Raw genomic sequence first — 17,288 nt, 5'->3', positions numbered from 1 at the left:
GCTCAGTTGTCTTATTTCACTCAGTGGACCTTAAAAAGGAGCTACAGGTACAGGTAATAGGTTTAGCCTGTTTTCAGGACTTTTATATATATTTTTATTTTTTCATAAAATATATGATTCTTGATCCTAACTCATTTATTCTTTACCATGACATGGAGACAGTACAGCAGGTTCCTATGTAGAAAAACACTTTATTTACAATCCAACAAACACAAAAAGGTATCAAACCAAATCCAAAACAGATAGTTCATTATTCCATTATAAAACCATTCCCAAATAATTTCTATGGTCCTTATGTTGGCCTACTGGAGAAATGACACTTAGCAGCTTATAAAAATAATTACGTTTAAAGCTACAATCATATGTTTAAAAAGAAGAAAATAAAATTTAATTGGACCTTCTTCTCGTCTCATAACTCAAAATCCACATCAGTTTCACACCACAGTTGTTATTAAAAATATATGTAAATATATATGTAAAATACAAATATTTAGCAGACACCTGGAGCTAGTGTGAACCTGTGCATTAAACACCCAGGTAGCAAATAGTAAAAAAAGCATCTTCAATCCAGTTAATCATTATGTAAACAAATCTGTGGCAGCAGGAGGTTCGTGGGTTTGATCTGTCCACATTATCAGCACTGATCAGGCCGTCTCACTGCTGGCAGATGGAGGGGAGTTGTTTTCTGTGTCGTGAAGGTGCTCTGTGGATTTGAGGACATCAGGCTCTCTTGGACTCGCTATCATCTCCTCACTGTTGCAGTTAACAGGGGAGCCGGTCTCCGGTGAGCGGTCCCCGGGCTTCTCTGGAGGGGCCTGCAGGGTGGCGGTGGAGAGTGGCAGGTTCATCATGTACAACATGTTGCCCAGACGCCTCGACACCTGAGGAGGAATAAAGAGTGGACACATATTAGAGAGGTGATTATATTGCATCTGGTATTATGTACCTGTGGAGGACAGGAGGTGCTGCAGAGGATGGTCACAGTCATTAATACCCAATACTATAGACCTTTTTCACAGCAGACATGTCAATATAAGATGTAAATGATTAAATCAATGATGGCTGAATTCCATTTAGCTGCCTCAGTTTTAGGGTATTGTGCATGTTGGCTCACTGTCATATCTTACTGAGACACTTGAATAGAACAGAATTTATGTGAATATTATTGTCAAACATATTTTTTATTGAGCAGATATGTTTGTACATTCAGTACATTTGTGCATGCGACATTGGAGTCATTAGGAAATAAGTAATAGGCACAGAAGTGTAAATAAAATGACAAACAGACAGAATAATAAACTATCTAAATGCACAAAATAAGAAGGGATAAGAAATAAAAACCATAATAATAAAGATAATAAAATAAAATGAGTTGAGCAGAGATACCCCTCCCAACAAAAGCCCCTCATCCTCCACCATCACTTTCATACTTACCCCTCTCATCATTAATATTATTAGTAACAACTGGGCTTTTACTGCTATGACAAGTACCAAATATTGTCATTCTTATTCTCCATATTATATTATTATATATTATACTATTGTTACTTATGTTTACTCTGCGCAAATCACATATATTGCATGTTAAAAGTTATTTTACACAGTAATATAGAGGATGTTGTACTGATTTAAAAGCTAGTTTTTGTTTTGAGATTTTGTGCTCTATGAATAAAATTGACTTGATTTCTTCAAATTATTGTATGTACATATTAATATATACTTATTATTAGTTTGTCATCACTTTTAATGTAGTCATATCATTTTCTGTATGTTAATGTGTTTTATAAAACTGTAAAATTGGGTTTTATGTCTCTCCCTGGTACTGAATATGATTTGTAATTTGTGTCATTTGGATGTATTTTTTTTAACTCTGTAAAATAAAAACCACAAAAAAAAAACAACATAGATCATAGACTCAGAAACCTACATCTCTGATCAAAGTCAAACTAAGGCCATAAAAGCTTTAGAAAAGTTATATTTATTGAGGCGTTATTGTGTTTTACAGGCATTCCTGAGATTTATTTTAAAGTAGCACATATCCTGTCAGAGTCTACGGTCCTTACCTGTGAGCGGATCTTGAGAGCTGGTCCCAGTTTGAGCCCCAGTGTGTCCAGTAGATGCTCCTCTGACAGGAGCGGCAGCGTCTCCCCATCAATCATGTGGTCTTTGAACGTCTGCAGGGCAAAGTCACATAACGTTAGACACAACAAAGTAAAAGAAAAAGAAAGAATAAAGTTACAGAAAACTGCAGGAACCCACCTGAGCATATTCTGAACATGTGGGTATACTGTTGATAAAGTTGTAAACGTCATTCACTGTCCACTTCCTGATGTCTTCGGACACCTCCTCACCATTATGAAAGAGATTGGGCGGACCTGGAAAAGACAATGACATGCATCATATATTGGCGCTGTAACATACACTTACATTTAATTATACTGTAATGTTCAGATAGTGATCCTCAAACCCACCAGGTGGAAGGAAACCATTTCCAGGGACTGGGAACATGTAAGGCATCCCTGTGAGGGCTCCGCCAGCAGAGGGATACATGAATTTCTCCTGGAAAGCTGAACATTGGTTGGATATGTCTTTATCATTTGTACCGCTGTTGGCCACATCTGAGCACCCATCTTGACTGTTCACACAGGCTTTACGCAGGCCTGGCTCCCCCTCTTTGTAGTTCTTCCTGCTTCCTGTGGCGAGCTCAGAGTCTATTTTTGCTTGATGATGGGTCTTACTGGCGACACACTCCTCTCCCATGTCCCCCTTTGCCTCCACTTCTTTCTCCTCCCCTGATGTGGCTCCCGGGCTTTGCTCTACACTTTTATCTTCATTCTGGCCCTTCAGGTTGACCACATGGCTCTCCACGTTCTTGTGAGCGGTCGGCCTCCTACCGGCCCTGCGCCCCCTCTCTCTGTGCAGCGTGCTCATCGGTGGGTAAGGGCTGGCTGACATGAGTATGCTGTTGGAGTGCAGTTCATCCAGGGTGGGGCGGTGGACGAAGACATCGTGGCCGTCTGGCATGCGTTGACGACCTCTGAACGCCATGGGGTTTGAAGGGTATGACATGGAACTATCAATTCCCATGAGTCCCTTCTGGTGGGCGTTCTCCAGCTCCTTCTGATGCAGGATGGCATTCATCTCCATTCTGGGCACACGCAAATATTAGAGACAAATATTAGACAACAGTGATGATGATGATGATGATGATGATGATGATGATGATGATGATGATGATGATGATGGAACCATGTTATCACGCGTTACTGAAGCAGAGGGGATTAAATAAATCCTGGTAATGCATCAAATGTCTCAGCAAAATGTGATGCAGACGTGTGTGTAGGTGGGATGTCTGCACTAACTACCTGGCCATATTTTGCTTGTGAATGAGCTCCTGTCGCCGGGCAACTGTTTCCATGGGCTCCGAGGACATAAAGCCATACCCACCTGAGAGAAAGAGAGACGGGGCTGTTAATGCTCGTTCACATTCCTTAACACAGGCTGGGAATTCTCTCAGGCCAATGCTCACCTGCTCCAGGGAACGCTCTCCCAGGCATGACATTGGCATGTGGGGGTAGAGGTGGACCCAGGTGAGGTCCCATGTGCATCTGTCTGCCATCTGAGGATACCATCTCAGTCGGGGGAACCAGCTCCCTGAAGATAGAAACACATGGGAAATCAGTAATCTAGACATGATATCAAAGGGTTGAACATTTATTGACAGATAATCAGCTGATTGCATCTTATTTTGTTAATAACTGCGATGCATTTTGGTCTCAAGAAAAACATTTTCATTGTACAGAACAGACAGCACAGTGCATCAGTTACATATCCCGAGTAACTATGTCTTCTTCACTTAATGTGCATGTAACTGACAATGCCCAAGGGTGCCCTTTACCAGAGAGCTACTGTTTCAGTTTTAATAGGAAATTCAGGTACAGACCTCTCCATGAAGCGAGGTTCGAACTGTGCTGGCACCCCCTGTAACCTCTGCTGCCCCTGGGCAAGGATCTGTGGAGCCATGGCCATCTGGTTCCTCATTATCAGCTCTTGTCTCTGCCTCAGCTCTGCAAGAGAAGAGAAGAGCACCACAGGTCAGTGGGAAGCAAGTTTAGCCACAATACCTGAGACATGCACTGACTGTGAAAGCTGGAGACTGCAGCAGGTAACAATTCACTAGAATAAATACGAAGTTGGTTTTAACCCGCTTGGAGCTCCAGATTGGGATCTAATATAAAAGATTATAAATGTACCTTTATACACATCCTAATTGTCTAAGCTCTGCACCTATTTAAAGTTGTAATTTTTTATATAATATTTAGTTTATGTTGCTTTGTCTCCACTGTGTTTTCATTTACCTCCAGCCGACATGCCATTGACCAGGCGGTACCAGTGCTTCTCATCCAAAGATCCCTGCTCTCCCAGCGCTGTCATCTTCCTCAGCTGCTCCCGTGGGGTCATGACACGCACAACCTTTGACCTCCACTCAAATGCTGTAGAAGTTTGGAAAAAAAAGGGTCAATTCAAGAACTCAAAACTGGAGCCTGTGTCTAACTAATCTGACAATATTGTAGCTTTGAAGTTAAAAGAAAATTGAACTTGGATGGATGCATGGTTGCATATATTTTGCCACTAGGGGGCAGCAAGTATCTACTATTAAAAAGCTGTTGATGAACTTTGTGCTACTGTGCTATTTTCCAAAATAATATGTAATTACACTAAAACATTAGTTAATTAGTTAAACTTAAAAAGCATAAGCAAAATATTTTCTCTATGAATAAAATATAATTTTAAGAGCCTAGAGGATTGTTTATTTTTGTTGTAGAAAATGTTTGTGGTGTTTTTTTTTAAGATGAGCTGTGACAATTAAATATCTTTGTTGAGAACTGAAAAAATATATATAAAACACTAGAAGCAGGACTGGAACAAGTTGCCAATATGGGATCTGTGCACACACCGCCAAATTCATTGTCTAACCTCTGATCCTTACTCTACCTCCACCCTAGTATTAAGCAATAATCTTAAACCAACCTTAACCCTTACCCTCACCGTATCGTAAACCTAATCCTAAACTTAAATTTGACACCTAAATCCAAATCCTAACCTTAATACTGACCCCATAAATTGTGGAAACCAGCAAAAAAAAAAAGTTCTATTTTTAAGTATTTTTCCTGATCTGTCCCTCCTTGCAAGCACATTTTGTAGAGTATAGTCATAAAGCACACACACATACACTCATACACACACACATGCACACACTCCAAATGGCCACATTGTTCTTGGCTGAGCCAGCAGCTTGTGTACACAATCACAATAGACTTAGACACCTCCAATTAGCCTTCTACACTGCAGAAATCCCATTATAAAATATGATACTGTAAACGACAGCGCAATAATCCAGTTCTACTAATCCGGTGCCGGGGTGCAATATGCTTCTGGGTAGATGAATCTGAATCTTCACAGCCCAAAAGTTCACCATTCACCTCTTTATATTATATTTTATTAGTTTATATTGATCATAATTGTATTTTATTAATATGTTTGTCAATTTGTGAGCACATGTGCAAACTGTGCACATGTACATCGCCACATTTCTTCTTCCGTCCCCTCCCCCAGACAAACGCTGCCATAAGATTTGCCCCGAGGCCTTGTGCATTATCCACAGTCACTCAAGTTCCCTCTGAAGCCCATCTAATCTGAGGGCTGTAATCCTCCTATTAGTCCAGCAACAGTCTGCTAGCTACATCTGCTGACCTGCCTGCAGACCGCCCTGCTGGCCCGTCCAACCCCCATCCCCACCTTCCCAGGCCCCTGCTACCCCCAGGATCCTATTAGCTAAGTCCTGGCTATACAGCACTTTAAAGGGATGTGTTGGAGGTAATCCGCACGTTTAGAGTTTTACCCTCAGCAAACCTTGCCTGTAAGCATCCCGGACAATACACCCTAAGTGCTAAGCCTATTAGCCTCCATTAGCTCCCAGGATGTCCTAAAAACACCTTGGGGATAAATCTGGGGATGCAATCGGTTTATGTGGAGCTATGTGGCGCGAACACATGCACCCAGCCTCCGCCTACTTCTCTGCCAATGTCATAACAGCTAGCATCAGCAAATGAGAAGAAATGTATTTCAACATTTATGTCTCTGTAATTCCTAAGTGGGCACTAAGCCCCGAGCCTCGGGGTCTTGTGTAATGTATTATCGCCTTCACATTCTCTCAATTAGGAATGAACGATTTCACGTGTGTTACTGTAAACGTAGGTATTTCAAGATGATTGGACTTTGTTAGTGTTGTAGTTTGAGTGGATGAACAGCGTACATACTTAATGATTAAATCCTGAAAGTGAAATAATGAAAATGTAAAGCAATATGAGATTCCTGAGCCTCTGGAGAAACAGTGCATCAAGTAAAACCTTTGCTCAGACAAAAATACCACGAACTATGACAGGCTGTTGCCTCAGGAAAATAAGGGGCCTGTGTTAGCACCAGATTGTGCCTCCCATGTGCATTACATTTGAGTCACAGAGCTATCCTAGCCTCCTAGTTTCCTAAAAAATAATAAGCTGCAATTGTTGAAAAACTCTTATGTTTCCAGACTCCCCAAAGACTCCTTTAACCATCTGGATGAAGAAATATTCCGCCTGTTGCACAATAACAAAGATTTTTTAAAAAATGTTTCTCAAGTTGTGATTGTTTGTGAGACTTTTTTTGTAGCCACTTAATATTCATGTTAACCTGTTTAAATTACGGATATTGTAAACATTATTGAAAGTATATACGTAGTTATATATATTTGCACTTAAGATATTTGGACTCTTTTCTACTTTGTACTGCGACTGATGCACAGAAATGTCCCTCAGGATAAATACAATTAAATCTAATTTATCTTATTTCCTTCAAATGACAAACACTATGTCCTTTGTTATCGCTCTTTTTGAAACATCAGAATATACCAATGAGCTGAGTTGACTTTATAACCAACAAGCATTGTTAGGAACTTAGCTTGAGGGGTGAGCTCAGGACATTTATTTATTTACCTACCAGGGACAACACACATTAATCAACACTGCAGTTTACACTTTAATATAAATGTACCAGAGTTAGCTAATAAGCTAATTTTCATCCGTAGTCCCTGGTCAGGTTTTAAAAACCCAACATAACAATGACATAGCCATCAGGTAACATAAGCACACGTTCAAAGTAACAAAGTGCCATAAATATAAAACATAAGCTAAAAACAACAAACCTTTAAAAGGTTTTGCTGATAATATTTTTGATAATAGGATTTTTAATTGTGTTCCTGTACAAATTGAGCTGGCGGAGACGTCATTTCAAGTCATCTTTGTTCACAACTTAAATTGTTAATTTTTTATCAAGCTGCAGATTGATTGATTGATTGATTTAGTTTATTCATAATAGAGACACTAAAGGATATGACATGAAAAAAATATAATGGATAACACAAGAAAAGCAGCATGCTTATTTCCATTGTGGTCTTTGATGGACGGGAGGGTAGTCGTCAGCAAATAATGAATGTGGCAGCTCATACATTCAAAAACACTCTCTACTACATAACAGAGACTCTATATACAACACAAAAAATCTTTTATGATTCTGTAAATACCTTCAAAACAGCGTTATGTGTTGTTAATCGGGTATTTGTTTCAGCCCTGTGACTCTGTGTAACGGTTAATACACGAGAGGCACAAAGTGGGGCCAGGCTTGTGGGAACTTGAGCCATTTGGAGGAATCCTTCGTAAGGCCTGTTCGATCACAGCTAACACTTTGATTAGGTTTTGTTTTAAGTCTCTTAAGTGAAGTTGTAGCCTGAGCTTTAACTGCTCTAACGCACATGTTCAAACTTGACCTTGCACAAAATTATTTTGGTAGCGACAGAATCTTGCAACGGAAATTTCAAGAAGCTTTCTGCGTTTTGTGAGTGAAACTCTCATTACAGGTGAGCCCGAAAAAACTTTTATCATATTTCCTTAACACAGGGGCCACACCACAGCTGCCAAATCCGGGGATTGGACTCCTTGGATTTGCTGTTGCCTGGTTAATCTCATTACAAGAATGAATTAAAGGGAAAAATTGCTGACGACTTAGATGGAGCCCTGAGGAGGTCATATCAGACAAGACAGAAGTATTGTCTGGTCCTTCCTAATCCTCCTTCACACAACAAACACATGTTAAACCCATGTATGTTCTGTCAGTTGCAGATTAGATTTTATGAGAGTCAGAAGTGGAGAGTTGCAGGTAGTATTGATTTAAGAGTTACTTGTGGTGTCATAAGCTCACATGACAAAGTGTTGAAAAACATGGTGATTGAAAGCATAAAATTAAACATGAATATAAATGACTATTTAGAAATATTCAGTATAATGCAGACATTTGCAGTCGATAAAAACTACAGGCTAATTTGTTGTGTATTTAGCATTATTTTTTATTTCGCTGCTGAATCTGGGCTAATTATTAGGTTAATTATACAGATTTCAAGGTTGTTCCTCTAATCGCATTGGCCTTTAGATTAATCACTTACTGAGGGATCAGCAGCCTTTTATACAGTTTACTGCTTACATTATGCATGACAAGGTTTACCGTGTGAAAGTTTTGCAGTTTTTAAAATTGCAATGCAAATATTCAGTTGCATGCATTGATTTTAAGGTTGTTACTGTAATTTCTGATCACATACTGAAGCATCATATACTCTGAGTAGATGTTGTGCAGTAAATGTGACTTACAACAACTAAAAAAAAACCAACCTAAACAAATGTGTCACGAAGAAAAGCATGGGGGAAAATGGAAGAGGAGAGTGGGAAATCTTTAATAGGAAGTTATAATGGACTTACCTTCAAGTTCACACCAGTGAGCAGAGCTTGGAACTGGTTTTGTCGTAATTCAGGAAAAAAGGCAAAAGAAAAACCTTTGGAGAGCTCACAGAACCTGCCTCTCCACTGTCCCTGTTTTCCCTTCCAACTAAATAGCTTCCCACTAAACAGCCAACTGGTCTGAGCTCGGTCTGCTGCCAGCTAACTGCCTTAACTAAAAAAGACCTTTTAAATACCGATTCATTTCATCTCCATTAGATGGCCTTATCTCCTGTGGTAAGCCCTCCCTGTCCTGACATCACTATGATCTCCCATCCAACTGCTTCCCGCACCTTGCAACTGATGTGTAATTACTGAAGCAGCACTGGTCCTAAGCATGGAGTGCTAAACCTCTTTCAACGTTTACCTCACTAATCCCTTGTTAGCACTTTAGACCATGGTTAAGACACCTAAATGCTTAGCTTCCTTTTTCAGTGGCAAAATGGCCAACCCCTCCTTAACTGCTCTGCGGCCACATGCAGAGACGCTACATGATGCTGGTTCTAGACTTTAAAAATCCAACAGATCAGTCTTGTTTTTGTTTTTCATCATGTCTAGTTTGGGTGTCAGAAGTATTGCACTCCCCAGGGAGCCAAAGGGTTGACCCAAACATGCTTGGTGGTAATTTGCTAGAAAGCCGACTAAATATTGGCCGGATCATCCTCTCAGACCTCTTAATCTGACAGTTTGTGCTCACCAACCGCTTACAGACAGCATGGGCCTGCACTTCTTTGAATTATGTTTTCTTTAATGCCTGGAGTTCACAATTTGTGGGCTAAGAGTTGTCGCTTCGATCTCCTTCTACAGCAAACAGCCGCTGGAGAGCTGAGTGATGTTTATACGTACATACATACGTACAGCAGACTAAAACTGGTGCTTAAACCTCCATACCTATATTCACAAAGGTTATAATGGAGGGTTAGGGTTAGAGCACACAAACTGCAACTTCCAATAGGGCTGTATACTTCTCTCTAAAACTGTTTCAACAAAAACTGAACATAATAATCTTAAAAAAAGTAGGATTTATTGCAGGACTTCTATATTAGACTGTGTTATGTTTAAGCTATGTGTACCTAATAAACTGGTACAGTCAGTGGGCACTGGTACTCTGTAGTGGGTTATACGGGAGAGGACCTGCTTTGTTGACACACAACAGGAAGTGCCACTGTGTCCAAGTAGCTTTGATAAATTGGATTGGAGTTCAATTATATTTTATTTCCCAACATGAAGGTGTAAGTTGCTGAGTCAAAGCTTTGTTCATACTAAATACAATTCTGGTTGAGAAATCCTGAATCTTGGCACAACGTGACAATGAACCTAATTTTATTTAACTTTTTAAATTTGGGTAATATGTTTGTATATTACCTTTTTTTTGCAAAGCAGTTTTAAAGGAGGATCTAATGGCATCTCGTGGTGAGGTTGGGGATTGCAACTAACTGAACACTGCTGGCGTCTGTATTTTACGACCTGGACCTTTAATAGTTGCTAAAATAAATATATTTTGTTTTTCAAATTGTTTTATTTTCTGAAGTCACCTTTTGTTTGCGCTCAATCTTTGTTGAGACTGTTATTTGCGCTGAAATACATATATTGTAGTGGCTCAAACACACAGACTAGGTTACCATTATTTCTTTGCTTAGTAGTAGCTAAAATTGCTTTAATAACAGTTTCTATTCATTCATATAATAGCATGGTTTGTTGCGCCTGCAAGGAGCTGAAGATGGACCCTTCACAAACATTAAACCTGCTTAGCATTATCATTGTGAGCATGTTAGCTTGCTGATATTAGCATTTAGTGTGAGGTAGCACAAAGTCGCACAGAGCAGCAATTGATGCCGGTTGTCTCGTGTGAATGCAGTGTGTGTGTTTATAATCTGCAAACGCCTGTTGCTTTGTGTACCAGTGTGTGTGCACTTTCATCAGGTGGATATTAATCAAGAGTTAGTTATATCTTGCGTGCAATCATTCTTTTAACTGCCTATTTCATACCTCATACTAAAAGATGCCATGTTGTGCTGAGGGCTGGAGACTGTGCTGGCACACTGGAGGAAACTGAAGTCTCTGTCTTGTTTTCGTCAAATTATCCTCCAATGATGAGAACTATTCTGCAGCTATCCCTCTGACAAAATTGCAGACATGAAGAGGCGCACCTAGCCATCAACAGTGCTACTTTGGTACACTGTGACACTGAGGGGTCTAATGTGTGCCAGTAAATCACTCACCACACCATTACAGTGCATTGAACACATTACACCACCAATAAGCCTTTAGCAGGAGAGATCCATTACGCCACATTCAGTCTTTTACCCTCAATAATGTCGCCATTACACAGACACAAAAATGGTGTTGGTGGCTGAAGGTGAAGCTTCCCAGTTCTTCAGTCATCCAGGTGTGTTGATCAGGTGCTTATAGTAGTCTCATCCTCTTTTTCTTAGCAGGCAGGAGTGGCACCATGCTGCTGTATAATATATTCATGGTGTGTTGTGCTGGTACTTTGTAGTGGCCTGACCATTAGCTTCAATAAGATGTATCATTCTCCTGCAACCTGCTGCTTTGTTTTCTGGAGGGAAGCTTCTTCTTGTCTGCATGTTTTCATTCATTTTAATGTTTGAATGGATTCAAATAGTTACTGAACCCATCTGTTTAATCTATGTACTATTGTTGCAGCTGCATCACTGCTTTGAGCACCAAAAATCTTTTATTGCATTGGTATTTTATTTGTATGAGTGCCTCTGTATAATGATGCTACTACAACTAATACTTCTTTATTGATTTAGCACTTCAGGTTAATTCATGATTAACTGTGGACATTCTTTATTAGGAATAACCCCTTTGAGATGTACCATCTTGTTTTCAAGGGGGTCCGCAATGACAAAAGTACACAATTACACAAAACATTTAAGTAACAACAGTATAAATTAAACCAAATGTGATGAAAAACAAACAAAAACACACAGAGACTAAAAACAAAACAGTTAGATTAGATTATTGATGTCAGTCATAGAGTTAGAGTAAGATGACATACAAAGATTATTTATGGGTGGATTATTCCAGTTGGAGGGAGATTCTTAGCTATTGACCTACAGACCGCAGGAACCATCTAGTTCTCTATTACCGATTTATAGCTCGAGGAGAAATGTAACATAAACTGTTTTAAGTACTGAGGGTAACTGAAATGTGTACATTTAAAGATAAACTGCAACCAATGATGCTGTCTTCTTATTCGATTAACTATTACTAGTAATAACTACCTCAAATTTGACCTAATTCATAGATAACTCCAATAGAGAGTCATCCAGTATACATATCTTTATTAGTGTGAATTTGTTTTGAATTGTTTTGAGGTAGTCAATAAGCTCTTTTCCCTCTTTGTGTACATACATTTACATTGTAATTTGTAATAATATTAACTCAAGCAAATAAATACAACTCAAACTACAAACTACTAAATTGATTTATGGATATTTATTATAGAATAACAACAGACATGACATTGAGACATGGTACCAATATTTGTTTTTTATGAGCAACCCCTAAATTTAGTGATTAAAGAATCAATACTGAGCTGACCAAGTTTCTAATTGACCTCATACTGACCTCTTTAGCTTTTCTAAACTGCAAACACATATACATATATACAGATGTACAGACCATAAACTAATATATTATTAATGTTATTAATAGTTACTGCTGCTGTTAGTTGTTGTACAAGCTGTATAATTATGGAGCGAGCAGTAGTGACAGAAGTGGTGGCTGTAGTAAGATTTGTGTAATATATTATTCCCTTTAAGTTGTGTTATAATCACAAGGGGAGGAATATATCTCCTCAGAGAGCTTCTGCAGCTGTGTGGGAAGACAAGTAGGTTGATGTTTTTTACTGAACAGAGACTAATAAAGGACTTAGGAATTAAAAGACGGGAGCATTAGGACATCTAAACCGCTAATTTAAGAGTTTCCAAGGTGTAAGCTTTTTATAAGGGATTTCTGTCCGTCTTGTTTGGACTCAGCATTATAGAGTCACAGCGAGGCGAAGGGATCAGAACAGGTTTAACCTCCAGAAACAGGTCCGGCTATAAATTCAACTGATTGAGTGCAAACATTGTCCCATTCATCTTGTGATTACAGTAACATTCTGGTGTCCGGATCACTTGTATGTCCTGTATTCTTTCCCAGCGAATGACAACTGTACCAAAGCTGTAATCCCTCAAAGGTGGAAGCATTACATCTTGTGCGCTTGGTGGAAATCTTGTTTAGGTCTTGATTACCGTGAGATCCTGGGTAGTAGGATTCTTCAGGATCAAGAATCCCTTAAATAACTGTAAAAGCCTTTAGATCCTAGTTGTACTACAGTCAGGAAACACCCACTGACACAGCAAAAACACAGTAAATATGTGGTTTCTTTTATATATTTAATCACAACTAAATGCATAAAATACTTTTATTCTGCTTCTGATTGAAGGCAGAGGGTCATAAAACCAATTCTAGGTTTAAATTGTTATTTTCTTATCAAAGGGAATAAAGCACATTTTTAGTGAGACACTTGAGCTATAATATCTTTAGGCAGGGTAATCTCTTCAGTCCGATGAAGAAGCACTCTTCACATGTCTGCATCAATAAAAGAATACCTTACTCTGTGACGGTCTCAGTCTCAAGTGGGCTGATCAAACACCTAAACTGAGGTGAAGAGAAACCCTGCTGCGAAAATGTTTTACAAGGAGCTTTGAAGAAAATTAGAAAAAGGAAAAAGAAAAGAAAATTGAAAATGGAAAAATGAAATGATTAGCAGGGCCTTTGTACAATAGTTGAGGCTGAATGTGAATCACTGGAGTTGTTGTTACCTGTGTCATTGGATCCATTCATGTTTGATCCAGTGAGGTTAAAACTAGACTCGCCTCTTCCATTTCCTTCCTTCAATAATTCAGTGCACACGTTAGTTTCTGATCACTGCGCCTGCTTTTGATCTCTGGAACACAGTACTTAGATATATGTTGTGTACACACTGTATATATTGTACATACTGTATATATTGTATGTCTGTATGCATGTTTTAATAGTTGTATCAACTGGCCTCATGTTGCTGCCTCTCAAACCAGGTCGTCTGAGGTTCTCAGTTGATTTATCTGGTTAAATAAAAGGTAAAAAAAGGTTTTGTGAGACTGTATTTAAGCACAATGTACAGTTAATCAGTTGTGCTGTACTGTTATTGTTACGCATCAGTTTACTCACTGATAGAAAATGGGTCCGTTGAGGAAAACTCACTGTACAGCATCTAACCAACACCTAAATATAATCATATAATTGTCACTCTTTACATTTAAATTCTACTAACAGTCGTCATGGTCAGTGGTGCTAAAGTAATCTGACTTTTTCACTAACCGGTCAGTCATCTCTTTTTCTGTCAGAGGCCTCTTTAAAAAAAACATTTGAACAGGTGTCAATTCTCACATGTTTTTCTTAAAATAGCCTCACATGTAAATAGAGAAGGAGGGGCTGCAGAAGACACGTCAGTAATCTATAAAATCATCATCGAAACTCAGAACATCACTTATACCCAGTAATACAGGTAATCATGTGGCAGGTGTCCCTCGTTTTGTTAAAATAAAAATGAAATAATTAAAAAAACCTGAATATCTGAACAGCTTTTTTTGTTCTCTACATGTTTTTGGAGAAAAGATGAACGCCATCCAGGTGATTTCCCTCACTCTGCTGTCCGTTCTGGCAGCCAACGCTCAGGTCATCATGCCAGGAAGATGCCCGAAGCCTGCTGTTCAGAGTGACTTTGATGCTGCTAAGGTGAATATCAAACCTTTTCTTTTAAACTTTAATATATTCAGCATTAAATATTCATATCCTTTAACTTCCAGAAGTTAACAAAAGAGACCTTCATGGGCAATACCTCAAGATTCTGTATCTTAATTTCACACTCTTATGTCCGTTTGTGCTTCCTCTGTGCAGTATCTTGGTACGTGGTATGATATCCAGAGACTGCCACATGCCTTCCAGAAGGGCGAGTGCAGCACTGCCACCTACAACCTGAAGAGCCCTGGAGTTGTTGGTGTCCTCAACAGGGAGCTGCTGTGAGTACTCCGCCTACATCTCATGAAAATCTATGTCTTATGAAGAGTTTGGGTGCTAAAACTTAAACATACAGGTGGTCTATAAGCTACAAATTTAAGTTTTGTGCAGCTTAAATTTGTCTAAAAAGTCTAATTCTTGTAGATAGCTCAAACAATACATTTCAAATAGGAATAATTCCTTCTAATAAATTAAAATTAATTATTTAAAACCTGACATTAAACAGATTCACATGGTTTAGTTTCTGCTGTTGGTGTCTGTTTATAATTGTATGTATTTACTGTTTCTTTAAGTGCTGATGGGACTATTAGCTCTATCAGCGGCTCTGCCATGGCCAAGGACCCCTCTGAGCCTGCCAAGCTGGTGGTCTCCTTCTTTGAGAGTAAGGACCCGTAATCTATTACAAACCGTATCAACACTTTAAATTGCAGTGAACATTGTCTTTCACGATCCTGTAGACATAGAAACTTTGAAAACTGTCAACACAGATATGATTGTTTTGTGCTTTTACACCTCCAGACTCTCCCCCTGCCCCTTACTGGGTGCTGTCCACCGACTACGACAACTACTCTCTGGTCTACAGCTGCACCGACCTCGGTGTGCTGCATGTGGACTTTGCCTGGATCCTGAGCAGGCAGCCCACCCTGCCTGAGGCGACCATGGAGGAGCTGCACAGCACCCTGTCCGCCATCGGAGTCAGAGTGGACAAGCTGCTCACCACCGACCAGGATGCAGCTTACTGCAGTGCCATGAACCAGTAAACAGACTGAGGTAGTTCAGCAAACAGACTGCGGTGTGGTGTAAATGTCTGTATGTCTCATGTAAAGTCAATGCAATAAACTTATTTAAACAGCAGTTCAGGTTTTGGTGTCTTTTGTGGTGGTGGTCTGATATTAACATAAACATAATTGATTATCTGTTTCTGTGCTGCTGATGTGTTTCTCTTTGTAAAATGGCTTTAATGGGTTTGGACTCTGATAGCCAGAATGTTTTACACGCATAGTTTCACAAAGTCATTAATGACTTGTCTAAAAAGCATGTTTAACAGCAAAGTTAATATGCTGTTACATCCTTCATTCATTTGTAAATTATTAGTCCTTAATGGATCCTTCTCCGTCCATTTACACTTGTAAACAAAGTCTATGTAAGTGGCATATTTTGTCTATAATTAGTTAAAGATTATTCTTTTTTAGCTGTTAAGAGAACAAAAATGCATTAACCTCACACAACAAGTGTATACTCAAACTCAAAAATAAAAATCGAACAAGAAAAAGGTGACACACATTCAAATAAATCAGTACTTATGCAACTTCATATTTTATTGAAATATTCTTGCACTTTGGCCAGAGGCTTTCTTTACTCTAAGCCCCCCTATTAAGCATTTATAAGCAGTATAGAAACATTTGATTGATGGCTTGTAACACACTTTAATATCTATATAACTGTTAATTTATGTATTTATCAAAAACTACAACTCCTTCTGTGGACGTCAATAAGTGGAGTCAACTGCCGAGTAAACAGATAATAAATGGTAATAAAGTCAAATACAGTTGTATGATATAAAATATGTCTTCATAGGAGAAGTTATTATTGTTAACTATTTTATATTAATAAACACTTAAATGCCATTATATCTGCTCGTAACTACAGTATAGTATAAACATTTATTAACTGTTTATATACTGCTTATGAATGCTAAATAGTAGTGTTACAGTATAATACTGCTGTTCTACATCATTGCATTAGCTTCCTACAAACCTATGGGTCCATCCTGCACAATAAATACAGTTTTTATATTAATGTAACAATCATCTGTGGTCTTAACATATGTTTGAGCGTTGAATATGAATCCTACAAAGACCTTATATGACTTCCACTTCCACTCCAAATCTGAGATGAAACCAAGATGAAAAAAGTTAAAGGAACTTTTAAATTTTTTTTGGCATTTTAGTTTGTATGATTTGTGACTCCCAAGGACTCAAAAAACTTTTTAAAATTTGTATTAGAAAAATTCTGACAAAAAAAATTTGGGCTCAAAATATTTTCAGCGTTGCGTGTTTGTAGTGGAAGAATTACCAAGATCTTAAGTAAAAATAGTAATATCACAATGTAGAAATACTCTTACAAGTAAAAGTTTTGCATTCAAATGTTCTTCTTTGTGTTAGTACCTTAATCTACGACTAGTTATCAAGTAAATCAAGTAAATAAATTTACTTAATACAGTTCTTAGAGGAAATGTACTTAGTACTTTCCACCAGTCCTCACTTAGAGGCAGAAATCTTGCGGCTGTTTGGACTCGGCTTCAGTAAATACATCCTAAAAAGGTCTAAAGACAAAACACACAATGCA

The 17,288-nt window shown here is 38.6% G+C and overlaps 2 protein-coding genes across 2 annotated transcripts; one reads left to right on the top strand and one right to left on the bottom strand.

Moving 5' to 3' along the window:
* Positions 1-232: 232 nt before the first annotated feature.
* On the bottom strand, positions 233-9,146 carry samd7 (sterile alpha motif domain containing 7). The gene is made up of 9 exons (XM_051399385.1): positions 8,847-9,146; positions 4,359-4,493; positions 3,944-4,067; positions 3,530-3,654; positions 3,366-3,447; positions 2,472-3,148; positions 2,260-2,375; positions 2,064-2,174; positions 233-881 (listed from the first exon to the last, which is right to left on the bottom strand). Exons 2-9 carry the CDS (start codon positions 4,459-4,461, stop codon positions 645-647), a joined length of 1,575 nt encoding a protein of 524 aa, XP_051255345.1. The 5' UTR covers positions 4,462-4,493; positions 8,847-9,146; the 3' UTR covers positions 233-644.
* Positions 9,147-14,416: 5,270 nt separating this feature from the next.
* LOC127363081 (apolipoprotein D-like) lies at positions 14,417-15,794 on the top strand. Its single transcript, XM_051399548.1, has 4 exons — positions 14,417-14,657; positions 14,820-14,941; positions 15,233-15,321; positions 15,459-15,794. Exons 1-4 carry the CDS (start codon positions 14,538-14,540, stop codon positions 15,698-15,700), a joined length of 573 nt encoding a protein of 190 aa, XP_051255508.1. The 5' UTR covers positions 14,417-14,537; the 3' UTR covers positions 15,701-15,794.
* Positions 15,795-17,288: the final 1,494 nt, after the last annotated feature.

Source organism: Dicentrarchus labrax, unplaced genomic scaffold, assembly GCF_905237075.1.
Source record: "Dicentrarchus labrax unplaced genomic scaffold, dlabrax2021, whole genome shotgun sequence".
NCBI classification, from domain to species: Eukaryota; Metazoa; Chordata; class Actinopteri; family Moronidae; genus Dicentrarchus; species Dicentrarchus labrax.
The sequence above is the reverse complement of the archived record's forward strand: the minus strand, read 5'-3'. Positions and strand labels throughout refer to the sequence as shown.

What these genes read in the sequence shown, in the direction of transcription:
- samd7 (XM_051399385.1), bottom strand. Translation starts at nt 4,461, where the DNA reads ATGACCCCACGGGAGCAGCTGAGGAAGATGACAGCGCTGGGAGAGCAG. An exon ending in GAACCTCGCTTCATGGAGAG is followed by an intron (nt 3,655 to 3,943) that starts GTCTGTACCTGA and finishes TTCTATCTTCAG; the next exon opens with GGAGCTGGTTCCCCCGACTG. An exon ending in GAGAGCGTTCCCTGGAGCAG is followed by an intron (nt 3,448 to 3,529) that starts GTGAGCATTGGC and finishes TCTTTCTCTCAG; the next exon opens with GTGGGTATGGCTTTATGTCC.
- LOC127363081 (XM_051399548.1), top strand. Translation starts at nt 14,538, where the DNA reads ATGAACGCCATCCAGGTGATTTCCCTCACTCTGCTGTCCGTTCTGGCA. An exon ending in GTGACTTTGATGCTGCTAAG is followed by an intron (nt 14,658 to 14,819) that starts GTGAATATCAAA and finishes TCCTCTGTGCAG; the next exon opens with TATCTTGGTACGTGGTATGA. An exon ending in GGTGGTCTCCTTCTTTGAGA is followed by an intron (nt 15,322 to 15,458) that starts GTAAGGACCCGT and finishes TTACACCTCCAG; the next exon opens with ACTCTCCCCCTGCCCCTTAC.